This window comes from Narcine bancroftii, chromosome 5 (assembly GCF_036971445.1).
Source record: "Narcine bancroftii isolate sNarBan1 chromosome 5, sNarBan1.hap1, whole genome shotgun sequence".
Taxonomy (NCBI): Eukaryota; Metazoa; Chordata; class Chondrichthyes; order Torpediniformes; family Narcinidae; genus Narcine; species Narcine bancroftii.
This window is the reverse complement of record NC_091473.1, coordinates 168,937,886-168,960,921: the sequence shown is the minus strand read 5'-3', so window position 1 is coordinate 168,960,921 and position 23,036 is coordinate 168,937,886. Positions and strand designations below refer to the sequence as shown.

Below are 23,036 nucleotides of genomic sequence, written 5' to 3'. Positions count from 1 at the left end.
TAACTTCTTCTTCCAGGTCACCACAGAGTTCCTCTTGATTCCCTTATTTCAGGAGAAACACTCTAGCCAGCCATTTTCTCTTGTAAGGACTACAAGGGTTTTAAACAGGCTGAACTCACAACCCATCTTCAAAATGGGGTTTTCAACAAACCTGTCAGCTTGTCATGTTGCAGCCTCAAAAGCTACTGCAGAACTCTTCTCTCTCTCTCTCTCTCTCTCTCTCTCTCTCTCTCTCTCTCTCTCTCTCTCTCTCTCTCTCTCCCTCTCTCCCCTCCCCCCTTGTAAAAACCAGAACTCCTCCCAAAGCTCCAAATCCAATCCTTGAAAGGTCTTTATCAGCACTTGAGCTCGGACTTTTCCATTTGCAACTGCTTTTGAAATTCATTGTCTCTGCAAAGTCAGGGAGCCTGAATGTCTGGCTTCAGCAAATGTAAAGTGTAAGTTTCTGTTTGTGAAGTGACCTACACTAAACTCCCACAATCTATCTCTTTTAAAAAAATATTTATATGTAATAACAATCCCATATAGGAAATTTATTGGCAGGTGAATTGCAGTTGGTCTGACAGAATATCTGAATTTGTATTTTAATAAAATCATGAAAATCTGACCTCAACAACGACAAGTTAAAATGCCATCTCTCGACTGATTTAAAAAAAAATTATATGGCGTCATAAATGTCAGTAACAAAGGTGAGTGATCTGATAAAGTTCTCGCTTTATTATTCAGCTTCTATAATCCTACTTTGTAATTGAGCTGATATTAAAAATACATACATCCTGGAATAGGAATCATGTCTATTTGAATAAAAAAGAGTAATCTCTTTCTCTTGGATGAATTCTTCTCCAGGCATCCACTAAATTTAGATCTCTCATCAATACCAAAGTGGTTTTTGCCGCTTTTGTCCTCATTACTGCTCTCGTTGATCTGGCTAAAACTGGATCCAGACAAAAATTGAAATTACCTCCTGCTAAAATATTTGCTAAATTAAGAAATCTTTCTTAAATACATTTCTCATCATCAATATTTGGTACACATACATTCATAAGGGTCCAGGATTCTAAGTATATTCGGCAGTGCACTATAACATACCTACCTGCAGGATCTATCACCTTATCTTGTACTCTAACTGGAAGATTCTTGTGCATCAAAATTGCCACTCCTCTTGCTTTTAAATTAAATGAAGAAGCAAAGACCTGCCATATCCAATCTCTTTTAAATGTTTGATGAGGCCAAATGAGGCCTCATCCACTCCCATTTTTTTAAATACATGAAAATGTTCTCTTTCTCTTCACCATCCCATTTAACTTATTAATATTAAAACATGTATTTCACTGCATTATTCATCTCTACAGAGGTATTTCATAACGTCTACATGTTCCCCTTCATCTCTCCCTGTGCGTCTCTTCCAGTAAGTTGTTTCTGTGAAGGGGAACACACCTTCCAACAGTTCAAACAGAAAAGAAAGAAAAAGAATATAGTTAAAGCAATTATAACATAGCATACACAATATACATCAAAATAAAGAACCCCACCCCTCCCCCCAGCGTTGTTAATATAGAATCCAACACTACCCTCCAACATTGTATGGGTTATGGCATTCACCACAAAAATATACATAGTATAATAGAAATCAGTCCCTCATTATCCTCTCCCCCCCCAAATCCCAGGATATTCTCCATTGAGTAATTAATCATTTTTTGTAACCCAGAGTGTATCTGAGCATAAAAAGAATAGAAAGACACACACCATAATCTTTAATTAATCCTTGTGATCTAATATTCGACAATGTTTCCACAAATTGTTCTGCACACTTATATTGTGAAAAAAATTCTATGTCATTATTTGGCAAAATAATTTTTAAAGTTGCTGAATGAAGCAACAGGCATCTCTACCCTTTCTGCCAGAGGGAGCTTTTAACCAGATTAAATTCTCGTGTTCATTTCAGTAATGCCGCACTTATATCCAGATAAAACAATGCTCTTCTTCGTTCAAAGTCAAGCGGATTACCTCTTTCTTTTGTTCCTTCCACCGCAACATATAATATATATTTCGCTATCCCGATATCTTAAGAACTTGATCAATATAGAGAGTGGCTTTTGGTCTGATGCTGGTCGCAGTATAAGGGCTCTTTGTGCCCTTTCAATTTCAATATTCTATCCATCTTTATTCTCTCCCAGGACTTTAGGTATCCATTTTTGGAATACGATCTTGACTTTGAGTGCCTTCCTTGAGTCCAACAATTTTAATGTTGTTTCTTCTGCGGAAAATTTCCAGTGCACCCATCTTTTTCCACATTTTATCTTTCTCGACAGCCCATGCATCCGTATCCACCTCTACTTTCTCTACTTTTCCTTTATATCTTCCACTTCTTCTTCAGCCTTAATTCTTTCATCCATTTTACCCATTGAAAGTTGCAATTTTTTTTACAACGGTATTATATTTTTTCATTCATTTATTTGTGTTCTTCAAATTTTTCATTAGATTATCAATTGTACCCTGTTTTAAAATCTGTTGACTTTTTACCTTTAGCAGGCATTTCTTGTTCTTCAGTGTCGTCGCTATCACTGAAGTAGCCCCTTTCACACTTGCATCCCACTAAATTGGTCGTTCGGTGTCCCAGGATAGGAATGGGGGGGTTTGGCTTTCACATTTGCAAGGAGCCATCCACGGGGATAGGTGTCATCGTGACAACATTGAGCGATGGTGGACCTGTCCTAAATCCTGATCAAAATTACCATCTTATATTTGAACAAAATTAATCATGCCTCATTATAACATAATGAAGCTCTATGAGCCCATCAGCCCCTGTTCTTGAGATGCCGACCTATATAAACCTTTATAAGGGACTGTGAGAAAGTGCTGCAATAAATGGCAATAGTGGACAATTTTTAAAACAGGTGGGAAAGTTGGTAGTGCTCTAGCACACAATTTATATGGTGTGGGAACCTTTGTAGCGCTCTAGTGCTCAATTTATATAGTGTGGAGAAGTTTGTTGTGCTGTAGCACACACTTATATAGTGGGGGAACAATGGCAGAGTTGCCCTCCCAGAATCCCATGCGGCAGAGAAAGGGCTGTATGCTTATCTACATTCACGGAGCATTCATTGAGGGGTTTCTCTGCTCACGGCATTCTGGCAAGTCAGGCCCACCATTGCTTTATTGTTTTTTTCCACAGTCTTTAAATTGTGGGCTATAGCACAATCAGTTTTCCCATGCTACTTAAAAATTGTCCACTATTGCTTTTATTGCTATTCATTGTTATTTATTTCCTCTCTCTCTCTCTCTGCAACTTTCCCACAGCAAATTTTATACCTTCATTTTAATCTTTTCTTCCTTCACTTTCCTGCACTCGCAAAATCTTGGATAATTTCAATCCCACAATGCATTTACCCATTTCATACTTGCCTGCTTGCAACGCCGTCTGCAGACGGCAAGGATTGTATTAGGGGTTGAGGCCATCGATCCCCGGCATGAGATGATGTCATCCTATGCCGGCGTTGAACTGATTTTGCTTGCACAATAGTCACTTTAAAGGCCGATTTGCAGCTAATTCCTGGGATTGCTTGCAAGTGTTAGAAGGGCTAGTGTCTGTTTTTGTAATGTCTTGTTCTTCCTCCTCCTCCGAGTTGTGTTGCAGAAGCTAGTATCTCCCAGAGCTGATAAAAGTACCAGTTTATGCCAGCTGCCGCTGAAGATTCTTCTGTATCAACTCCAGTGCCTCTGACTGCCTCAATGGGCGAACCACTCACACGGTGGGGGAGGAGGGGGGGGGGGTGGAATTGAACTCCTGCTCATGGTTTCCGTTGTGCAAGAGGCCTCTGTTCCTGATCTTCTTCTTTTGTTCATTGGATTCTGGAGGTTCCTATAACTTTTTAAACAATTTTCTTGGGTGACATTCTCAAAATATTTAAGTATTATTTTTCTTCACATTAGACTTTTAAAACTTAGTTTAAATAACTCTTTTTAATCAAATTTCCAGGAGGGTTGGGTTCCTGCTTCCTGTTTCTACCGCAACATGATCTCTGACTGCCCGAATTGTAGTTATTGCCTCCCCTATTCTCCTTTGGTGAAGGCTCCATCTTTGAGTCTTACAGCATTGAAAAGGCACTTTGGCTCAACTTGTCCATGCTAACTAAGTTGTCTACTTAAGCTAGTCTTCGTTCTCTACATTCAAACCCAAATCACTCTAATCCATTTCAATCCACTAATATTGGTTGAGAGTTGCTTCACATGTGATTTAGCAGTTCAATGATCTGTGTTTCAATCACTTACAATTTGTATACACCTAATGGGCATCATGTAACTTTCTTAAAAAATGTTTGCGTTCATCCTTAAAAAACTTAATTTCATCACTGCTCCATAATTAGTTTCAGGTCATATTTTGTAAAACCATATTTTAATTTATTTTAAACTTGACGGTATAATTTAAAATTTTACACTGTTAAAACTTTGCATTAATGTTCACTTAATATGAGCTTATGTTGTTGCCCTTGACATTGGTGCATTGTCATTAGCCTGTTTAAGCTATTGCACAAAACGTAAGACAGGTGTGTTAAGAATACACGGGTGAATTTTATTTTTTAAGCCTAAATTTAAGAATGGATAGAATGACAGGTATATGTTCAATAGCTATGTTGTAGTGGAAATTGTTAAGATTAAAGCTATGATTTAGAGCACCATGCATTTTCAAAACAGAATATACAGAAGAATTTTAATCACTCTGCTCTTTTGAATTATTTGTTCAAATTTCAAACTTTGGTGCTCAGGATTTATTGTATGGTACCCAAAAAACAGATAATTTTGCAGAGGATAGTATTGTAGAAGTGATAGGTCTATTGAAGTCTCAATGGTATTTGCAGAAAAGGTGGCAGTGATTAAATGATTTACAATTTTTGAAGCAATATATTGAGGCTTATAGAATATCCAACTATTTGTCTGCCACTTACTACCCCTACTTTATTTTTCATGTTAGAAGCGAGTCTTTGTGATGACGAATGATTACTATTACACAGACATCAAAGGCACTCCATTCAGGTAAGCTTAATCATTTTTTCTACTTGCCAATCTTTTATGAATTGAAGTAATAAAGCTACTCAATACCAACATATAATTATCTCCAATCTTCTTTGTATAGTCTAGGTGTGGCTTTATCTCGAGGACATGGGAAGTACTTCCTCCAGGGAAATGTTACTCTAGAGGAAGGTATGATCAAAACTATAACATGTTACTGAAAATATAAGCAGAAGAAATCCCAACAGATTAGTAAAATTGGTAATGATGGAGAAACAAGAAGCGTTACTGTAATTTGATGTGTTGATACAGTTTCTTTTAAAAATAGGCGACAGTTGGGCGGAACATGCACTGGCTGATGTCTGTTGGAGGGAACAGCGTGGCTGACAGGAGTAGGGAACCCTGGACGACAGGAGATAGTGACTCTCTGTTCAAAGAAAGGAATGAGACATATACTCAGGTGCAGGCAGCTGGCATTGAGTTCTTAGAGGAATACACACCAGAGAGACATCATATAATTTTGGCAGATAAGGTATGGAATAATCCCAAGAGGTTCTACGAGTAACTAGGGAGAGAATAGTGCACTGTAAGATCAATGTGGTTATAGACAGTATGAATGGTGCCACAGGAAACGGGTGATGAGATGAAGGAGATGATCATTGACTTCAGGAGAGAGGGACCCTTTAACCACATTAATTGTGCTGAGGTGAGAAGTTCAGATAGTCTCAAATCATTGTGCATAAATGTCTCCAATAACCTGATCTGGGACAAACACATTTACATGACCATGAAGAAAGTGCAATCACGGCTCTTAGAAGAGTAAGAAAGTTCGGCACACCTCCCTATCCTTCAACAACTTGTACAGATGCACCGTCAAAAGAACACTTACTGATTCATTACCTTGGGTAAGGGAGTTACTTTGATCAAGATCTTAAGAAGCTACAGAATGCAGCTCACAACATAATGCAAACTTCCCTCCCGTCCATGGTCTCAATCCACATCTTCCATCTACATATCTGCATCTCAACCTACATCCACATCTACCTTGATAAAGGGCTCAAGCCTGAAACGTTGGCTATCGATCTTTATCTTTACTATATAAAAGATACTGTTTGACCTGCTGAGTTTCCACAGCATTGTGTTTTACTTCAATCACGGGGCCTACAGACTTTCATGTTTTACTTTTACATCTTCTGCTGGCTGGGAAAGGCAGACAGCAAACTGACCGATCTATCCTCTGCTGGACTCATTTTTCTCTCCCTCCTCCATGGGGAGAAAGTTTAAAAGTGTGAAATTGTGCACCGCAAGTTTAAAGAGTTTCTCCAAAGCTATCAAAATTCTGAATGAACCCATATCAGTGCCTTAACACCACCCTTATATGCTGCTAATTGATCTTTCCTTTAAATTGCAATCTGATGCTTTATAATTATGCTTTTTACTCAGCTGTATGAATCTCAAAGATAACCTGCTTGTCTTCTCGCTGGAATCCTGTTCAGTTTTAATTTATTTTGTGACAAATAAATGCAAACGTAGGCTGCAGATCATTCTGGAGGTGGGAACAGGTAAAGCCTCTTGGATCCACCATCAGGACAGATGGCGCAGTCTTCTGAGAACCCATGGACTCCCATTAGGATTGTAGGACAATGGGGATTGCAGGAGTAAGTTATTTTGTTTTGGTTTGATCTTAATTATTTAAGTAATTTTAATTGATTTTACTGTACATATTTAATTTTTTTTCTGCAGCTTTACTGCTGGCAAAGCTTAGCTAGCTGTCAAAACCAGTCAGAAGCATTTCAGAATTAGAGCCTTCTTACAGTGTTATCCAGAGCCCTGTTGTTGCCCAAACTAAGATTCTGAGAGCTTGCAAGGTTGTCACTCCACCTCCAGTCAAAGTAATGGCCAGAGCAGAGGTTCCATGCCTGAAAATTTGCCACTGAGATAGCGCTTCATCATACACTTGGCTGTGATGAATTTCCTTTGCCAATTATCTTCATTTTGCAAGTTTATTTGGGCCACAGCCATCTTCAGGGTTGTCTATCCTTTCCTATTAAAATATCATAAATTTAGAAATTATATTTTCAATGTATGACATGCAATGAGAAAGGAATTATATTGCATCAATATTACTCAGGTTTGAGGAGATAAGCACAGGGATAGGCCATTCAGTTTCTGAGTCTGTTTGCCATTCATTACTAATCTATTTCTTAACTCTCTTTGTCTTTCTTGGTTCTTTAATATCTCTGCCAAACAAAAATCTATCAACCTCAATTCTGTTCTACTCTCATCTGCTTTGAGGATTGCATTCCCAACCCCTTTAATATGAAGAATACTTTCTAATCTCTCCCTTGAATTGCCTTGCTGTAATTTTAAGACCTTGTTTTCCACCTATGTGATCTATTACCATAGGAAACATTTTCATTCATCTGCATTATTGCATTCTTTATGATCTTTAACAGCTTCCATTGTATCACTTGAAATTCAAGTTAATATAAAGTTAGTCTATCATCATTAATTAATGTTTAAACCTCAAGTATAATTAGTTGAGCTTTCACCACAACTCCATTAGCCAGAATTCTGGCTCTAATTGGAATTGTACCATGAATTCCACACATTTCAATAAGGATAGCAATCTATTATACTTTGAAGCTACTTTTTGTATCTATAGATGAATAACTTATTGCACAAATACTGAGGTATTGGCTCCCCTTTTATTTTCAGAAGGCTTCATCAGGACAATGCTGAAGGCAGTAAAATTTCACCAATCTCTGTAAATTCAGAGGTGCAGAAGTCAATTGAGAATGTTTCAAGATTCTCCCTTGACTTCCAAACAACTGAGCCCAGAAGATTTTCATTGGGAATCTCTTAAGTGTGGAAAAGGAATAGGGAAGAAGAAAATGAATCAGTGAAAAACTGAACTAAAGGAAGGAGGAAAATGTAAAATGCAACAGAATGGACTTTTAAATGATTTAACTGCACTCACCTGAACTTGAGCGTTTGGAAACCAACCTCCATGAAAGATAGCACCCCTTGTCAACACCATCTCCCTTCCACTTCCACTCGCTCAATATTTCTCATATGTGCTGTGGAGTTGGGAATTCAGTCTGACAGATATCTCCAAAATGGGCCAACAGTCTCTCTTCTGCAAAATTTAGGCATCAACTTTCCAATACCTATGAATATTCAAAGCACAACTTGGAATGGCTCTCCATTGTGGACGGCAACCTGCAAGAAGATGTGTGATAGTATGCTTGAATAGCATCTTCAATCAGCTGCTGGAAAAATGTTGGGAAAACTAATAAGGGCCCCATTGCATTTGGAATAAAACTTCACAGATTTCCAGTCACCAAAGCATTTTCATCAGATCAGAATGTGTTTTAAAATGGGAAAATAATGACATTTAATAGTGAAAGCTAATTCCAGGAATAGGAAATCATGCACAATAAAATATAACAGCACATAGGACAAGAAGCAGAGAGGTTTTGCAGTCCTTAACCGCAGATAGTTGATGGTAAACTGCATGGATCTTGATGAATGGTGATAGGTGTTTAATTTATTAACTTTTTCTTAAGGTTTGCATGACCTGGATCACCCTGATTTATCATTGATGGAAGAATGGTAAGAGACCTTGTGGTCTAAATTGTTTACTCTGATACCACAAAATTATATGTCTGCACCATTGAAGTGTCACTTTTTTGTACTAACCACATCTGATCTGTACTGTTATATTTATTATGAATTTTGTTGTCATTGGCACGGTTGGCGTTGCGGTTAGACCACCACTATTACAGTGCCAGCGTCCTGGGTTTGACTCCAGTGCTACCCTTAAGGGGGTTCTACATTTCCCCTTGTGCCCATGTGGGTTTCCTCTGGGTGCTCTGCTTTCCACCAATGTATGTGCTTGGTAGGTGGATGGGTCACATGGGTGAAATCGGACAGCCTGGACTCATGTCAGTGTGCTCTATCTCTGAATTTTAAATTAAAATGTAAAAAATGGTAACATAATATTGTTATTAATGTATTCATCAATTCTTACTTTTCATCTGATACAAGTAAGAATTTCAGTGCATATGTGCATTGTGCAATGTTTATGACAATAAACAGTCTGATGATCATGTGTTTGACTGCAGCAAGTAAGAATGTTGATGTATCAGTACATTGTCTTTATATGACAATAAACTCATCGTCATCATAAACAGTATCTGCCAACACTTGGCTTGCATTTAGATGTTTAAGTCCCTTAAAGTATATGCGACATGTTGCTCAAAGAACTAGCTGCTAACATCACATCAAAGAAGAGGCTTTGTATCTCTGTAATCAATCACCTTGAAAAATCATATTAAAAATACCTAGGTAAAATTGATCCATTCAGAAATTGGCCCAAACATTTCCTGGGACATTCACCTTAGCTGCTGTTTCTCCCATGCCAGTCACATACCCCACACCTCATTCGACGTAGTACATCCATCCTAGCCTGTGTTTTCTGCATCAGAACTTTGTCATCCTGTGGTCTCAAGCTCGGGACTTGCTCCCTTTCCCTGCAGCTTCTCTCCTCCGTGGCAACCATACTACATTTCACTTGTTGCCTGCCTGACGAGTGGAGTGTGTCTTTAAGGGCTGATGCCATTCTGATTTGAATCCTATTTTATTGTCAGATCCTGACTTTTTGGAATTCATAAAAGATGAAAATGTTTTCTTTTTTGAAAAAAAATCCTCCAGAGTTTTCTGGTTTGGTAATATGGGACTCTTAAAGCTTATATTAGAGGTCCAATTATTTCATTTATGGCTCATGTCAAAAAGAGACTGAAGTTGAAGAGAGATGAATTGGCCAATCAATTGAGGTTTATAGACCACCAATACACTGTGACTTTAAAACCTGAGCTTTATTTTAAAAAATGGTTGAACTTAAAACTAAGAATGATTTACTTCTAACATCCTTCTCGGTCTCAACTTTTACAGAGTACATCCATATTTTACATCCACGGTGGTGATGCAGAAAGCTCATAGCTAATTGAACGATTATACTGCTAAGTGACTTATTTCAGAAATTCGTAAAGATAATGGGGTTATTACTACTGACCATTTGGAGATAAATGGAGCTTTCTGACGGTTTTATTCTAACCTTTATAAATCAGAAAGATTCATTTTTTATGGAAGAATTTTTAGATAAGTTGACTGTTCCTTTGCTTTCTTCAGAAGACCAGTTAATGTTGGAAAAGCCTGTTTTCTCTGAGGAGCTTGTTGCAATAATTAACTCTTTACAATCCAGTAAAGTTCCCAGAGCTGATGGTCTTCTAGCTGAGTTTTATAAAACTTTCTCGCACTCATTGGCATTCCATTTAAATTCAATTCTCTCTGAATCTTTTGCTGTTGGGAAGTTACCTGCTACTTTTTATCTGACTGTTCCTCTTATAGGCCAATCTCTCTTTTGAATGCTGATGCTAAGATTTTGTCTTAAATATTGGCCTGTGGGTTGAAAACATTATGCTTCATTATTTCTGAAGAGCAACCCAGGTTTACTAAGGGTCATTATCCATCATTTAATATCCATCACTTATTAAATATTCTTTGCTCTCCGGCTGTCTCATCTTCTGATTGTGTTATCATGTTAGATACTGAAAAAGCATTTGATAGGTTAGAATGGGCTATTTATTTAAAGTGAGAGAAAATTTTAACGTTGACTCTAAATTTATCAATTGGATTAAATTTATATATTTATCTCCTGTTGCCTCAATCTTTACCAATTCTTTAAAATCCAAACCCTTTCATTTTTACCGCAGAACTAAGCAAGGTCTTCCTCTTAGCCCACCATTATTTAATCTGGTGTTGGAACCATTAGCTGTGATCTCTCAAAAATTTAATGACATCTCTGGAATCTTAAGAGGTTGGGAGTGTTCATAAGATTTCTTTTTATCTGGATGCTCTTCTGTTGTATATTTCAGACCCTGATCTTTCGATTCCATTCATTCTGTCACTGCTTCACCAATTTGGTCAACTTTCAGGTTATAAATTAAACCTTCAGAAAAGCAAGTTGTTTGTATCGAACTCTTCTGGCTCTCTAGATACCACCCTTCCTTTTAAAATATCTAAAAATCAATTGAATTACCTAGGTGTTACAGTACTAAAAATTATAATAATGTTTCAGGAGAATTTTCTTACTTTCATGATGTTAAGAAATCTTTAGCTCAATGATCTTCTCTCTTGATGTCCTTAATTGGACAAATTAATATTATTAGGATGAATTTCTTACGCAGGTTTCCAAGCTGTTCTTGTTTTTGCTCCCCAAACTTTTTTTGATTCACTTGACTCAATTATTTCCACGTATATATGGAAAAATAAGCATCCTTATTTCAGTAAAGTTTTCCTTCAAAACCTTAAAAAGGAAGGTGCTTTGACATTACCTAATTTTAGATTTTACTATTGGGCAGCTAATATAAGATGTATAATTTTTTGGATTCATTATAAGGATAGAATGGACGCTTCAAATTTGGATTAATTTAGAAATTAACTCTATTAAAAAATATTCTCTTATTTTGATATTTGGAGTGCCATTACCTTTTTCTGCTTCCAAATTATCCAATAATTTTGTTGTTAAGCATACTTTGAGAATCTGGTTTCAATTTAGAATTTTTTTTGGATATCATACATTTTTACTTGCTTGCTTAAGAATTACTTAATTCTTTTTTTCACCTTCTGTGCAAGGTTCTGCTTTTCCTGAATGGCTTAAATTGGGTATCCAATCTTTTCAAGATTCACTTTTTGATAATAATTTAGCTCGATTCGAACAGCGATCTCTTAAATTTAAACTTCCCAAACATCACTTCTCGAGATACTACAAATTAGGAGTTTTTTTTAAATTCTGTGGTGTTGAGACTTGCTCAAGAACTTGTTATAAATATGATACCAATGATCTATAATTTTAAACCAAATATTAAAATAGCTACTATCATATGATGTATTATTAAAGTCTAGGGATAATTCCCTGGATAAGATCACTTGGATCTTGCTTTGTGAGTTTGTGGTTTCTTTTTATGATAGTGGAATTACATGTACTTACCAGATAACTTCAGAAGGGAAGGGGCTAGAATATGTCGTATAGTATAATTCCAAAATTTACTTTTTTTTCTGTTTGATTGTTATGATATTGTGTTTATATATAAAAGTTTTATTTTTATTATATATCTTTTTTTTAATATTCCTTTTTGTATGTTACCTTTGATTAATGGCTTCTACCTATGTATTATTTCTATAAAATCCAATAAAAATATTGAAAGGGAAAATACCTAGGTGTAGCGACTACTCCAGAGGAGCTACTTGATCAATTTACCAGACACAGTGGTTAGTCAGCAAAGACTGTTTATTCAAACTTCCTTCCTCCTTTATATCACTTCCGGCCCAGACACCCGGGACCGGAAGTGATGTCATCGCACGTGCCTGCGACGCAGCCAAAGGCCATGTGGCTTAAAGTGGCGACTATGGGAGCATGGCGCCATCTTGTGGGTGAGTACCAAACTCCCTAGTGTGTGGCGATTTGGCCTGCAGAACTGCGTGGCCTTTTGGCCAGCTGCGTGAGCAGCATTTAGGCCTGTGGTGCTGCGCGGCCCACAGCCCACTATGTAACACAGTAGCTCAGCCTACTACACCAGTAAAATTGATCCATTAGGAAATTGGCCCAAGCATCCCTGGTACCAGTCACATACCCCACACCTCATTCAACATAGTACATCCATCCTAGCCTGTGTTTTCTGCATCAGGACTTTGTCATCCTGTGGTCTCAAGTTGGGGACTTGCTCCCAACTTCATGGCAACCACACTATATTTTCTTGGTACCTGCCTGGCTGGTGGAGTGTGTCTTTAAGACCTGATGCCATTTTGCTATTGGTATTCAGTGAATTGTCAGCAGCTGCACTGAATGAAGTGTAATCTCATTGAATTGTGCAGGTTGTATTTTAGCTGTGGTTTTGGCATGAGAAACTTTTGGATTTATTTTTGCAGCAGATGTAATTCTCTAGCTGCACAAAATTCAGTAAATATTTAGCACCGCAAAGGGTGAAATTAATTTTCTGGCTTCTGTTCCTACATTCCAATGAACTTCTTTATGACTTGATGAAAGAATTCATTCGGAATAACAGTATAAATGCTAAACATTACAGTATTATCATAAAATATGCATTGATAATGGCCCTAATTCTCATCTTGTGTACCTCCTGATGGAGAAGTAAGATGTAGTCTCACCACTAGGCAGGCGAACTGGTCCCGCTTGTAAATCACACAGCGGGGCAGCCAGTCAAAATGGCACTGTCAGGGGTTTCCCTTCCTTACAGCATGGGACTCAGAAACCCGCGCTGGGGGACCACGTAATGCCCGGGTGACGTCGGCACCCTCCAGCGTGGTTCTCAGCCCGGTCTGGGCTGGGAGTATAAGTGCAGCCAAGCAGCCTGCAATAAACAAGTCTGCTCACTGAGCTCAACCCATCTGGTTGTGTGTGTGTTACTGCAGGAGCAATGTAGCTGCCGCTACAATTGGTGACCCGATGGGTTCAAATGTCTTTGAACCCATTAAGAGCGAGTCTGGGATCAGCGCTATAGCCATGAAACTGCCTGAATTCAGGGTTCAGGAGTCGGAGACCTGGTTCGGCCACACGGAGGCTCAGTTTCACCTCCGCCACATTTCGTCCGACCACAATTCTACCATGTGGTCGCTGCCCTGGACCAGGCCACCGCCAGACACATGTTCAGCACCGTGTTCAGCACCTACCCGCCGAGGACAAATACGAGACCATCAAGCAAGTGCTTACTGGGACCCTTGGACTATCCAGACACCAATGTGCCGCTCAGATGCTGCACCTCGACCCCCTGGGGGACAGGTCCCCGATGGAGCTGATGGACGAGATGCTCATGCTCATGGGTGAGCACACCAACTACCCACTCTTTGAGAGCATCTTCCACGACCATATGCCTGGGGACATCCGGCTGCTGCTGGTCCAGGAGAACTTCACCGACCCGAGGAAGGTCACCCAGAAGGCCCAAGAGCTATGGCTTGCATGATTCCCGGAGGGCTCAGTGGTCCAGGAGGTCACAAGGCATAGGCCCGACCATGCCAAGCCCGCCTCTAGTACAGCAGTAGAGCACCTGGCCCCTGCAGGGGCCCCCAAGAGCATAACCAGGGCCACAGCATCCGCTCCAGGCCACTGCTTCTTCCACCAGCACTGCGGAGTCAAGCTGCGGCTGGCCAACGGTACAGCCTCCTCTACCTGTGTGACTCAGTCAGCGGCCGGCAGTTCCTCCTTGACACAGGAGCTGTTGAGTCCAGGAGCTGACCTCATGGACTTCCCCTCCGTGTGGTCAATGTAACGGCAATCTGGACTTATGGAGACAATAAAGTCCATTTCTAGATTGGCCAACGGAATTTTGCATGGAGGATTACCGTCTCGTCCCTCCCAACTGCCATCCTGGGTGCAGACTTCCTCCTCACACACGGGCTTCTGGTGGACATTTGAGGTAGGCACCTGGTGGACTCCCGTACCTTCCAGGCCATTTACCTCAACCTCACCCGCTCGGAGCAACTGCAGATAGCCACGATCAGCAGGCCCGGAGACGAGTTCCAGCGAATCCTGGACGAGTTCCTGACACTCCTCGAGCCACAGTTCCTCGCTGCCTTGCCGCCCCACGGGGTGTTCCACCACATCCTCACCCAGGGCCCACCGGTTCATGCCAAGGCATGCCGGCTCCAGTCTGACAAGCTCCAGGTAGTGAAGGTAGAGTTTTCGCACCTGTTGGAGCTGGGGATCATTTGGCGGTCCGACAGCCTGTGGGCTTCGTCGCTCCACCTGGTCTCGAAAGCCTCTGCCAGCTGGCATCCTTGCGGAGACTATCGACAGCTCAACCATGCAATCGTTCCTGACCGTTACTCCATCCCTCATGTCCAAGACTTTATGGCCAACCTTCATGGTACGAGGGTCTTCTCCAAGGTTGACCTGGTGCGCAGATATCACCAGATCCCGATGCACCCTGAGGACATACCCAAGACATCCATCATCACCCCCTTTGGCTTGTTCAAATTCCTGCACGTGCCGATCAGGCTCAAGAACGCCGCTCAGACCTTCCAGCGCCTCATGGACTCTGTGGGCAGGGACTTGGATTTCATGTTTATTTATTTGGATGACACCTCCTTGCCAGCAAGGACTGGGTGCAATACAAGGCCCTCCTATGTGCCCTTTTCTTCCGGCTGGCCGACTTTGGCCTTACCATCAACCCGGCCAAATGCCAGTTCAGGAAAGAGTCCATGCAGTTCCTGGGCCATACCATCATGGCTGAAGGAGCCACAACCACCGCTGCGAATGTCACGACTATCAGGGAGTTCCCACACCCGGACAACCTCAAGGGGCTGCAGGAGTTCGTGGGTATAGTCAACTTTTACAACTGCTTCATCCCGGGAGCTGTGCGCATCATGCAGCCGCTATTCACCCTCATTGCGGCCAAACACAAGATGCTCGCTTGGAACCCAGAAGCCTGTGCCGCTTTCGAGGCCACCAAGGATGCCCTCGTGAAGGCCGCCATGCTCGCCCACCCACACATCGACCTGCATATGGCACTCTCTGTCAATGCTTCTGCCACAGCCGTCAGTGCCATCCTGGAGCAGCAGGTGAATGGACATTGGAAGCTGCTGGCATTCTTCAGCCGCCTGCACCACCCGCCAGAACTCAAGTATAGTCCCATTGACCTGGTGGTGTGGCATTTCCGCTATTTTTTGGAGGGGAGGACTTTTACCATCTTCACTGATCACAAACCCCTCACCGAGGCACTCGTGATGGCAAAGCATCCTTGGTTGGCCCGCCAGCACCGTTATCTCTCCTTTGTGTCGGAGTTTACCACCGACATTCAGCACAAGGCGGGGAAGGACAACGTGGTTACCGATGCACTCTTGCCACTGGCCATGGGCGCACTGACGCACGGCCTCAACTTTGACCAGCTCATCTGGGACTAGGAATCTGATGAGGAGACGAGGGCCTTTAAGACCGCCATCACGGGCCTGCGGTTCTGAGACTACCTGACTCCGAGTGGCGAATACACCATTCTGTGCGATATCTCCTTGGGCACCCCACAGCCAGTGGTTCCCCAGCAGTGGCGCAGGCAGGTCTTCCGTCACATTCACGACCTTTCACATCTGTCCATCAGATCTACGGTCCGGATGGTGGCAGAACGGTTCGTATGGCATGGGCTCCGGAAGCAGATTGCGCACTGGGCCAGAACATGCACCCATTGCCAGATGTCCAAGGTGCACAGGCACACCAGGGCGCCCGTACAGGAGTTCGAGCAAGTACGAGAACAGTTCAGCCACATTCACGTGGACATTGTCGGGCCCTTACCTGTTTCCCGGGGCATCCATTACCTGTTTACAGTGGTGGACTGCACCACTCGCTGACCTGAGGTGATCCCGATGCCAGACGCCTCCACCAACTCCTGCCCCTGAGCACTGTTGCATGGTTGGGTCATCCAGTTCGGCGTCCCGGGTCACCTCACCAGTGATAGGGGCACCAACTTCACATCTGTGCTCTGGGCACAGCTCGCCAACAGGTTGGGAATCCAGCTACACCATACCACAACCTACCACCCACAGGCCAATGGACTGGTCGAACGTCTGCACCACCACCTTAATTCGGCATTCATGGCCCACCTCACTGGTCTCAACTGGGCAGACGAACTGCCTTGGGTGCTCCTGGGGATCCGCTCCACCCCCAAGCAGGATCTGCAGGCGTCATCAGCTGAGCTGATCTACGGTGCTCTGCTGGCACTACCTGGTGAGTTCATCAACGTACCTCACAATCCCCAGCGGTCAGCACACGAACTATTTCCTCACCTCAGGGCATGCTTGGACTTGTTCGAACCCCCACCACCGCCCAGGCATGGCACCCGCCCATCTCACATTCCTGGCGAACTGCTTTCCGCATAGTACTTTTTTGTTCGGCAGGGCCCGACCGCAGCACCTCTGCATTGACCGTACGAGGGGCCATACAAGGTTGTACAGTGTTCCGGCTCGACGTTCACACTGGACATTGGCGGCAGGTGGGAGCTGTTTACCATGGACAGGCTGAAGGCAGTGCACCTCGATCCCACCGAGCCTGTTGTCATTGCCCAGCCCAAGAAGCGAGGCCGCCCGGAGAAAAAGGACATTGGAGCTGGTTCGGGGTGAGGGGGGGCTGTGTGGTGGCTCACCACAAGGTCAAAATGGCGCCGTCGGGGGGTTTCCCTTCCTTCCAGCACGGGACTCAGAATCCCATGCTGGGGGATCACGTGATGCCCGAGTGACGTCAGTGCCCTACAGCGCGGTTCTCAGCCAGGTCCGGGTTGGGAGTATAAGTGCAACCCAGCAGCCTGCAATAAACTAGTCTGCTCACTGAGCTCAACCCGTCTGGTTGTTTGTGTGTTATTGCAGGAGCAGAGTAGCTGCTGCTACACCTCTTGCTTTTGGCAGGATTGCAAAAAAAATCACAAAATCAGAAAGTTGTAGAAGATGTCAAACATTTTCTGGTTTTGATGTGGGACGAGGATGTGAGATTCACACTCAAAGTCGACTCTCCACATATCAGCTACTCAAAGAAAAAGGGATAATTTATATTCGAACGATTGAGTCTCCAGGATTACCTATTCAGAATTAGAGGAATTTTTTGCAATGATTACAATTTATGATGTTGTAGCCGACTGCTACAAAGAAACACACACACACTCGCAGTGTGGGAGTTTAAGATCTGAGGTTTATTGAGGCTGTAAAGGCTCCTTTTATACAGTTGGAGTTCCAGCCATTTGTTTGATTGACTGACCTCAGCTGCATGAATAACAATATCGGGGGGGGGAACATTTTTAAATCCCCGATCATTCTGGGATCTGTTAGCTGGGCAACTTGGCCACCACCATTTTCGGGCTGCTGGTCTTTTACTGCTCCAGTTTTCAACTGTGCCAGTTTGCTGTGTTAAAGGACATTCTGCCGTTTTCTACTGCGCGTGCCGGCTGGATCTCTGCGGTGGTGGGCTGCCATGTGATCCCTCCCCCCTCAGAACTGGTACTACAATTCATAGTGTCCTTGGATGCATTCTCCAATGTCTTTGGTGGTTTGCCTCTGTGTCGAAGTGCCTGCATCTCCACGGGTTGTGTTGGGTCGTGTGTGCCGGCTTGAGCCTGTCTGCAGTGAAGACATCTGGTTTGCCACCGATGTCCAGTTCAAAGGTGGACCTGTTGTTCTGGATGACTTGGAAGGGGTTTTGTAGGGCTTCTATTACAGTGGACGGTGCTGGCCCTCTGAGCACGAACATGTACTCACAATCTTGGAGTTCTTTAGGGATGTTGAACTTGGCTTGCCCGTGTCTGGAGGGTGGGATCGGAGCCAGGTTACCGACCTTTTCCTGCAGCCTGTCCAGGAAGGTGATTGTATCCTCCTGTTGATCTCTGACCAGTGAGACAAAATCCCCAGGGACCATGAGTGGAATTCCGTAGACGAGCTCAGCGGAGGATATGAGGTGGTCTTCCTTTGGGGCTGTTTGAATCCCCAACAGTTCCCATGGCAGTTTATCCACCCAGTCGGGGCCCTTGAGTCTGGTCATAAGGGCGGCATTGTGGAAGCGCTCAACCAGCCCATTAGACTGCGGGTGGTTGTGTGGTGTAGCTGAGCACCCCACAGGTTGGCAACGTCAGTCCATAGGTTGGAGGTAAATTGTGCGCCTCTGTCAGAGGTTATGTGGCATGGTCGCCCGAACCTTGCTACCCAGAACGAGACAAGTACCTTGGCACAGGACCTGGTGAATGTGTCGGTCAGGGGGATTGCTTCTGGCCAATGGATGAATCAGCCGACCATCATGAACAGGTAGCGGAAACCCTGTGAGACTGGTAAGGGTCCCACTATGTCCATGTGAATATGGTAAAACCTTTGTTCCATTGGCTCGAAAGGCTGCGGGGAGACTGGTGTGCTGCTGTACCTTGGCTGTTTGGCACCGCATGCACGTGTTGGCCCATGCGGTGACTTGTTTCCGCAATCCATGCCACGCGTAATTGCTGGCCACTGACCAGACCGTGGTCCTGATTGATGAGTGTCAGCCCGTGGATGGATTCGAAAACTCATCACCTCCATGCCATTGGGACAATTGGTCGAACTTGCCCGGTGGCCACGTTGCACAGGAGTGTTACCTTTGCTGACTGGGATGTCCTGAAGCTGCAGCCCTGTGACGACGGTCCTGTACTGAGGTATCGTGTCATCCTGCTGCTGTGCCTCTGCCAGTGCCATGAAATCCAGTCTGTTAGCTAGAGAGTGGATGCTCTGTCTCAACAAGGCGTCTGCAACCACATTTTCTTTTCCCGAGATGTGCCTTGTGTCTCTGTTGGTGGGCTGACCAGGAGTCGGAGATCTTAGCCAGGGCGAATGTCAGTGGCTTGTAGTCTGTGAAAGCCCTTCCCTCTAGCAAATGGTGGATGGCTAAGTATGGCACCAGTAGCTCTCTGTCAAAAGCACTGTACTTTAACTCAGGACCACAGATGTTTGCTGAAGAAAGCTAGCAGATGCCAACTTCCTTCTATCTGCTGCTCCAGAACGCCATCAACCGCCGTTCCTGAGGCATCGACCATGAGGGCTGTGGGTGCGTCTTACCTGGGGTGGGCCAGGAATGTAGCATTAGCCAGGGCTTCCTTTGCTTTCACAAATGCTTGTAGGGAGTCGTCGTAACAGGTCAAATCCTTCGCCTTGCCGGGCATCAGGGTGAAGAGTGGGCACATGGTTCGAGCCGCTGCGGGGATGAATCAGTGATAAAAGTTGATAATCCCCACGAACACCTGCAGTCCTTTGTTCGTATTGGGCCTTGGGGAGTTGCGAATAGCCTCCACCTTGCTGGGTAGTGGTGTGGCCCCACATTTTGTGATCCTGTGGCCCAGGAAGTCAATTGTGCTCAGCCCAAACTGGCATTTAGTCATATTGATAGTAAGGGTGAACTCACATAGACAACTGTAGAGGCTTTGGAGGTATTGTAGATGTTCCTGCTGGGTTCTGCTCGCACCAGGATATCATCTAAGTAGATGAAGGTACTGTCCAGGTCTTGTCCCACCACATCCATCAGTCGCTGGAAGGTCTGTGCCACATTCCTGAGCCTGAATGGCATCCTCAGAAACTCAAAACAGCCTGAATGGAGTGATGATAGTCATCTTGGGGATGTTGTTAGGGTGCACTGCGATTTGGTGGTACCCTTGAACCAAGTCCACTTTGGAGAAGATCATCGCTCTGTGCAGATTTACTGCAAAGTCCTGGATATGCGGCACAGGGTAATGAGCTAGATTGGTGGCATCGTTAAGCCGACTGTCTCCAGGCCCTAGATGTTTTAGGCAACATGTGGTGGGGAGAAGCCAATGGACTGTCCAATTGCCAAATTATGCCAAACTCATCAAGCTTGTGGAACTCCTCCTTGGCCAGTTGGAGCTTTTCCGGGGGAAGTTGTCTCACATTTGCATGAAGAGGTAGACCCTTGGTAAGGATGTGATGCCTGATGCCATGTCAGGGCACCTTCACCATGAAATGAGGGGAAAGGATTGCCGGGAACTCAGTCAGCACCTGGAGAACTTATCGTCCGAGCTGTGGATAGAATCCAGGTGCAGCGCTGGGAGCCCGGCGCTCCTTGGTGCAAAGGTTTGGATCATCTCTGTGTGCATGGTCTCTTGCCCTTGAGGTCTACTAGGAGGCTGTGGGCCTACAAGAAGCCCGCTCTGTGGAGTGGCTGTTCCACTGCAGCCAGGGTGAACTCCCATGAGAAGTGACTGCCTCCGAACTGCAGCTTGACCCTACATGTGCTGCTATTTTTGGCAGCCCTCAACACGGGGCCCACTTGCCTGCATCTAGTATCCAAGCCTGTCAGGGGCATCACACTGATCTCTGTTCCTGTATCCACCAAGAATCGTCTACTGGAAAGGCGATCCCATACGTACAGGAGGCTCTCTCTATAGCTAGCTGCCAAGGACATCAGTGACAGCTGGCCTTGTAATTTCCCTGGAACTCGCAGGGTGACCGGCATCGGCAGGTCTCGGAGCCCCATCTTAGATGGTAGAAGCACCATCTCTCCTTGGACTCGTCCCTGCTGCTCCTTTCCTGGGCCTGCCTTGGTCTGGTTGCGAGACTTCGTGATGAGCCCCATGGTAATCGAATACTTCTGTTTCTGCTTCCACATCAGCCAGGAGCAGTTGGATGTCTTTGGGCAACTGCTCCAAGAATGCCTGCTCGAAGATGACGCAGGGCTCATGGTCTCCCAGTAGACCCAGCATCTCATTCATGAGCGCTGATGGGGTCTGCCCCTAGCCCATCCAGGTGGAGCAGCCATGCCCCTCTCTCTCGCTACGAGAGCCCGAAGGTTTCGGTTAATAGCTCTTTGAAGGCCTTCCAATGTTGGCCTGTGGATGGTTGGCCACTCTGTCTGCATTCTCTGGATCCAGGGCACAGACCTCATAGTAGTATCATATAGACTCAGATGTGATGCCCCAAATCTGGAGCTGAGCCTCAGCTTGGTCGAACCACACACCTGGTCAAACTGCCCAGAAGGTTGGGAGCTTGAGGCTGACTGCACTAATTGCTGCTTTGCTATCCATCGCTGGGTTTAGATGCTGTCAAAACTGTTAGGGTCGGAGGAGTCATGTGATGGAGTAGTGGCCGTTAGCCCTCTCCAGAAAAGAAGGAAAGAAAAGAAGGAAAAAGTGAAGAAAAAGCAAAGCCCCAGACACACAAATCACAACAAATAAAAAATAAAGGTGTGGAGAAAATGGCACCAAAGAAAGAAAAGCCAAAAACAATGGGAAGAAAAGAAGAAGGAAAGATGCTGGAAGAGAAAGGTGAAGGCCTTACCTGTACGAAGAAGCAGGGACCCGCCGTGGAAAGAGGAGCCCACTCCCTGAGGTCAGTGGAAACCCCACAGGGTCATGGAGCCAAACAGAGGTGTGCAACCGTGCATGACAAAGACAGCACCGATGGGAGGGGGGACCAGTTGTGCAGTGGAACTCCACAGCTCGAACAGCTGAGAAAGACCCAAAAGCAGGGCTCCCAGCGGGAAGATACAGAAAATAATGGGAACGGGAGGGACGAGAATGAAAAAAGGAAACCAGACACACAACAGATAACCAGCCCAGAAGAAGAGGACCAACATCAAGACCCTATATTAAAAAATACCCAACAAACTGAGACAAACAGCCCAATAAGAAAGTCAGAAGAGACACAGATACAAGGAAGAGAAGTAGAAGACACAAACCCTAGAGCAGATACAGAAGAAGAAGAAGGAGAACGTCAAGCTCTGCACAGAGAAATAGAAGATAAAGGGAATGGACAGTACATAGATAAAAAAAATTTCAAGAATATATGGAAGCATTAAAAGAATGGCTGACATGAGAATTTAGTGAAATAAAAAGAAGAATAAAAGGTACAGAAGAAAAAATGAGCAGATTAGAGCTGGTCATGACAGAACTAGGGAAAAGAGTAGACAAGATGGAAGAACGAGAAACAGCCGTAGAAATGGAAGTGGACAACGTAAAAATAAAATTGGAAGAAACTGATTAAAAAAAGTTAAAGAAACACAGGAGTTGTTAGCTCAGAAGATGGATATAATGGAAAACATAATAGGAAAAACAATATAAAGATAGTGGGCCTTAAGGAAGATGAAGAAGGCAAAGATATGAAATAATTTATAAAAGAATGGATCCCCAAGTTCCTGGGAATGCCAGAAATGCAGGAAGGAATGGAAATAGAAAGGGCACACAGAACATTAGCCCCGAAACCACAGCCACAATAAAAACCAAGATCCATTTTAGTAAAATTCCTGAGATATACGATAAGAGAAAATATATTGGAGAAGGCAATGAAAAAAATGAGAGAAGACAAAAAGCCACTGGAATACAAAGATCAAAATATTTTTTTCTACCCAGACGTAAGTATTGAGCTCCTGAAGAAGAGGAAGGAGTTTAACGCAGCAAAATCGATCCTATGGAAGAAAGGCTATAAATTTATGTTAAGATATCCAG

General features: G+C 43.8%; 1 protein-coding gene across 22 annotated transcripts in view; it reads left to right on the top strand.

Annotated features, from left to right (window-relative positions):
* Positions 1–23,036, top strand: part of cacna2d3a (calcium channel, voltage-dependent, alpha 2/delta subunit 3a) — a 732,424-nt gene that overhangs the window by 507,661 nt on the left and 201,727 nt on the right. For all 22 annotated transcript variants that reach the window (XR_011358017.1, XR_011358016.1, XR_011358018.1 and 19 more), the window contains 3 exons: positions 4,973–5,034; positions 5,135–5,202; positions 8,580–8,625. Coding sequence is in view for 18 of the 22 variants with exons in the window: in XM_069939674.1 (XP_069795775.1) it covers positions 4,973–5,034; positions 5,135–5,202; positions 8,580–8,625 (176 nt within the window). In the remaining 4 variants the exon portion in view is untranslated. The remainder of the gene's footprint in view (positions 1–4,972; positions 5,035–5,134; positions 5,203–8,579; positions 8,626–23,036) is intronic.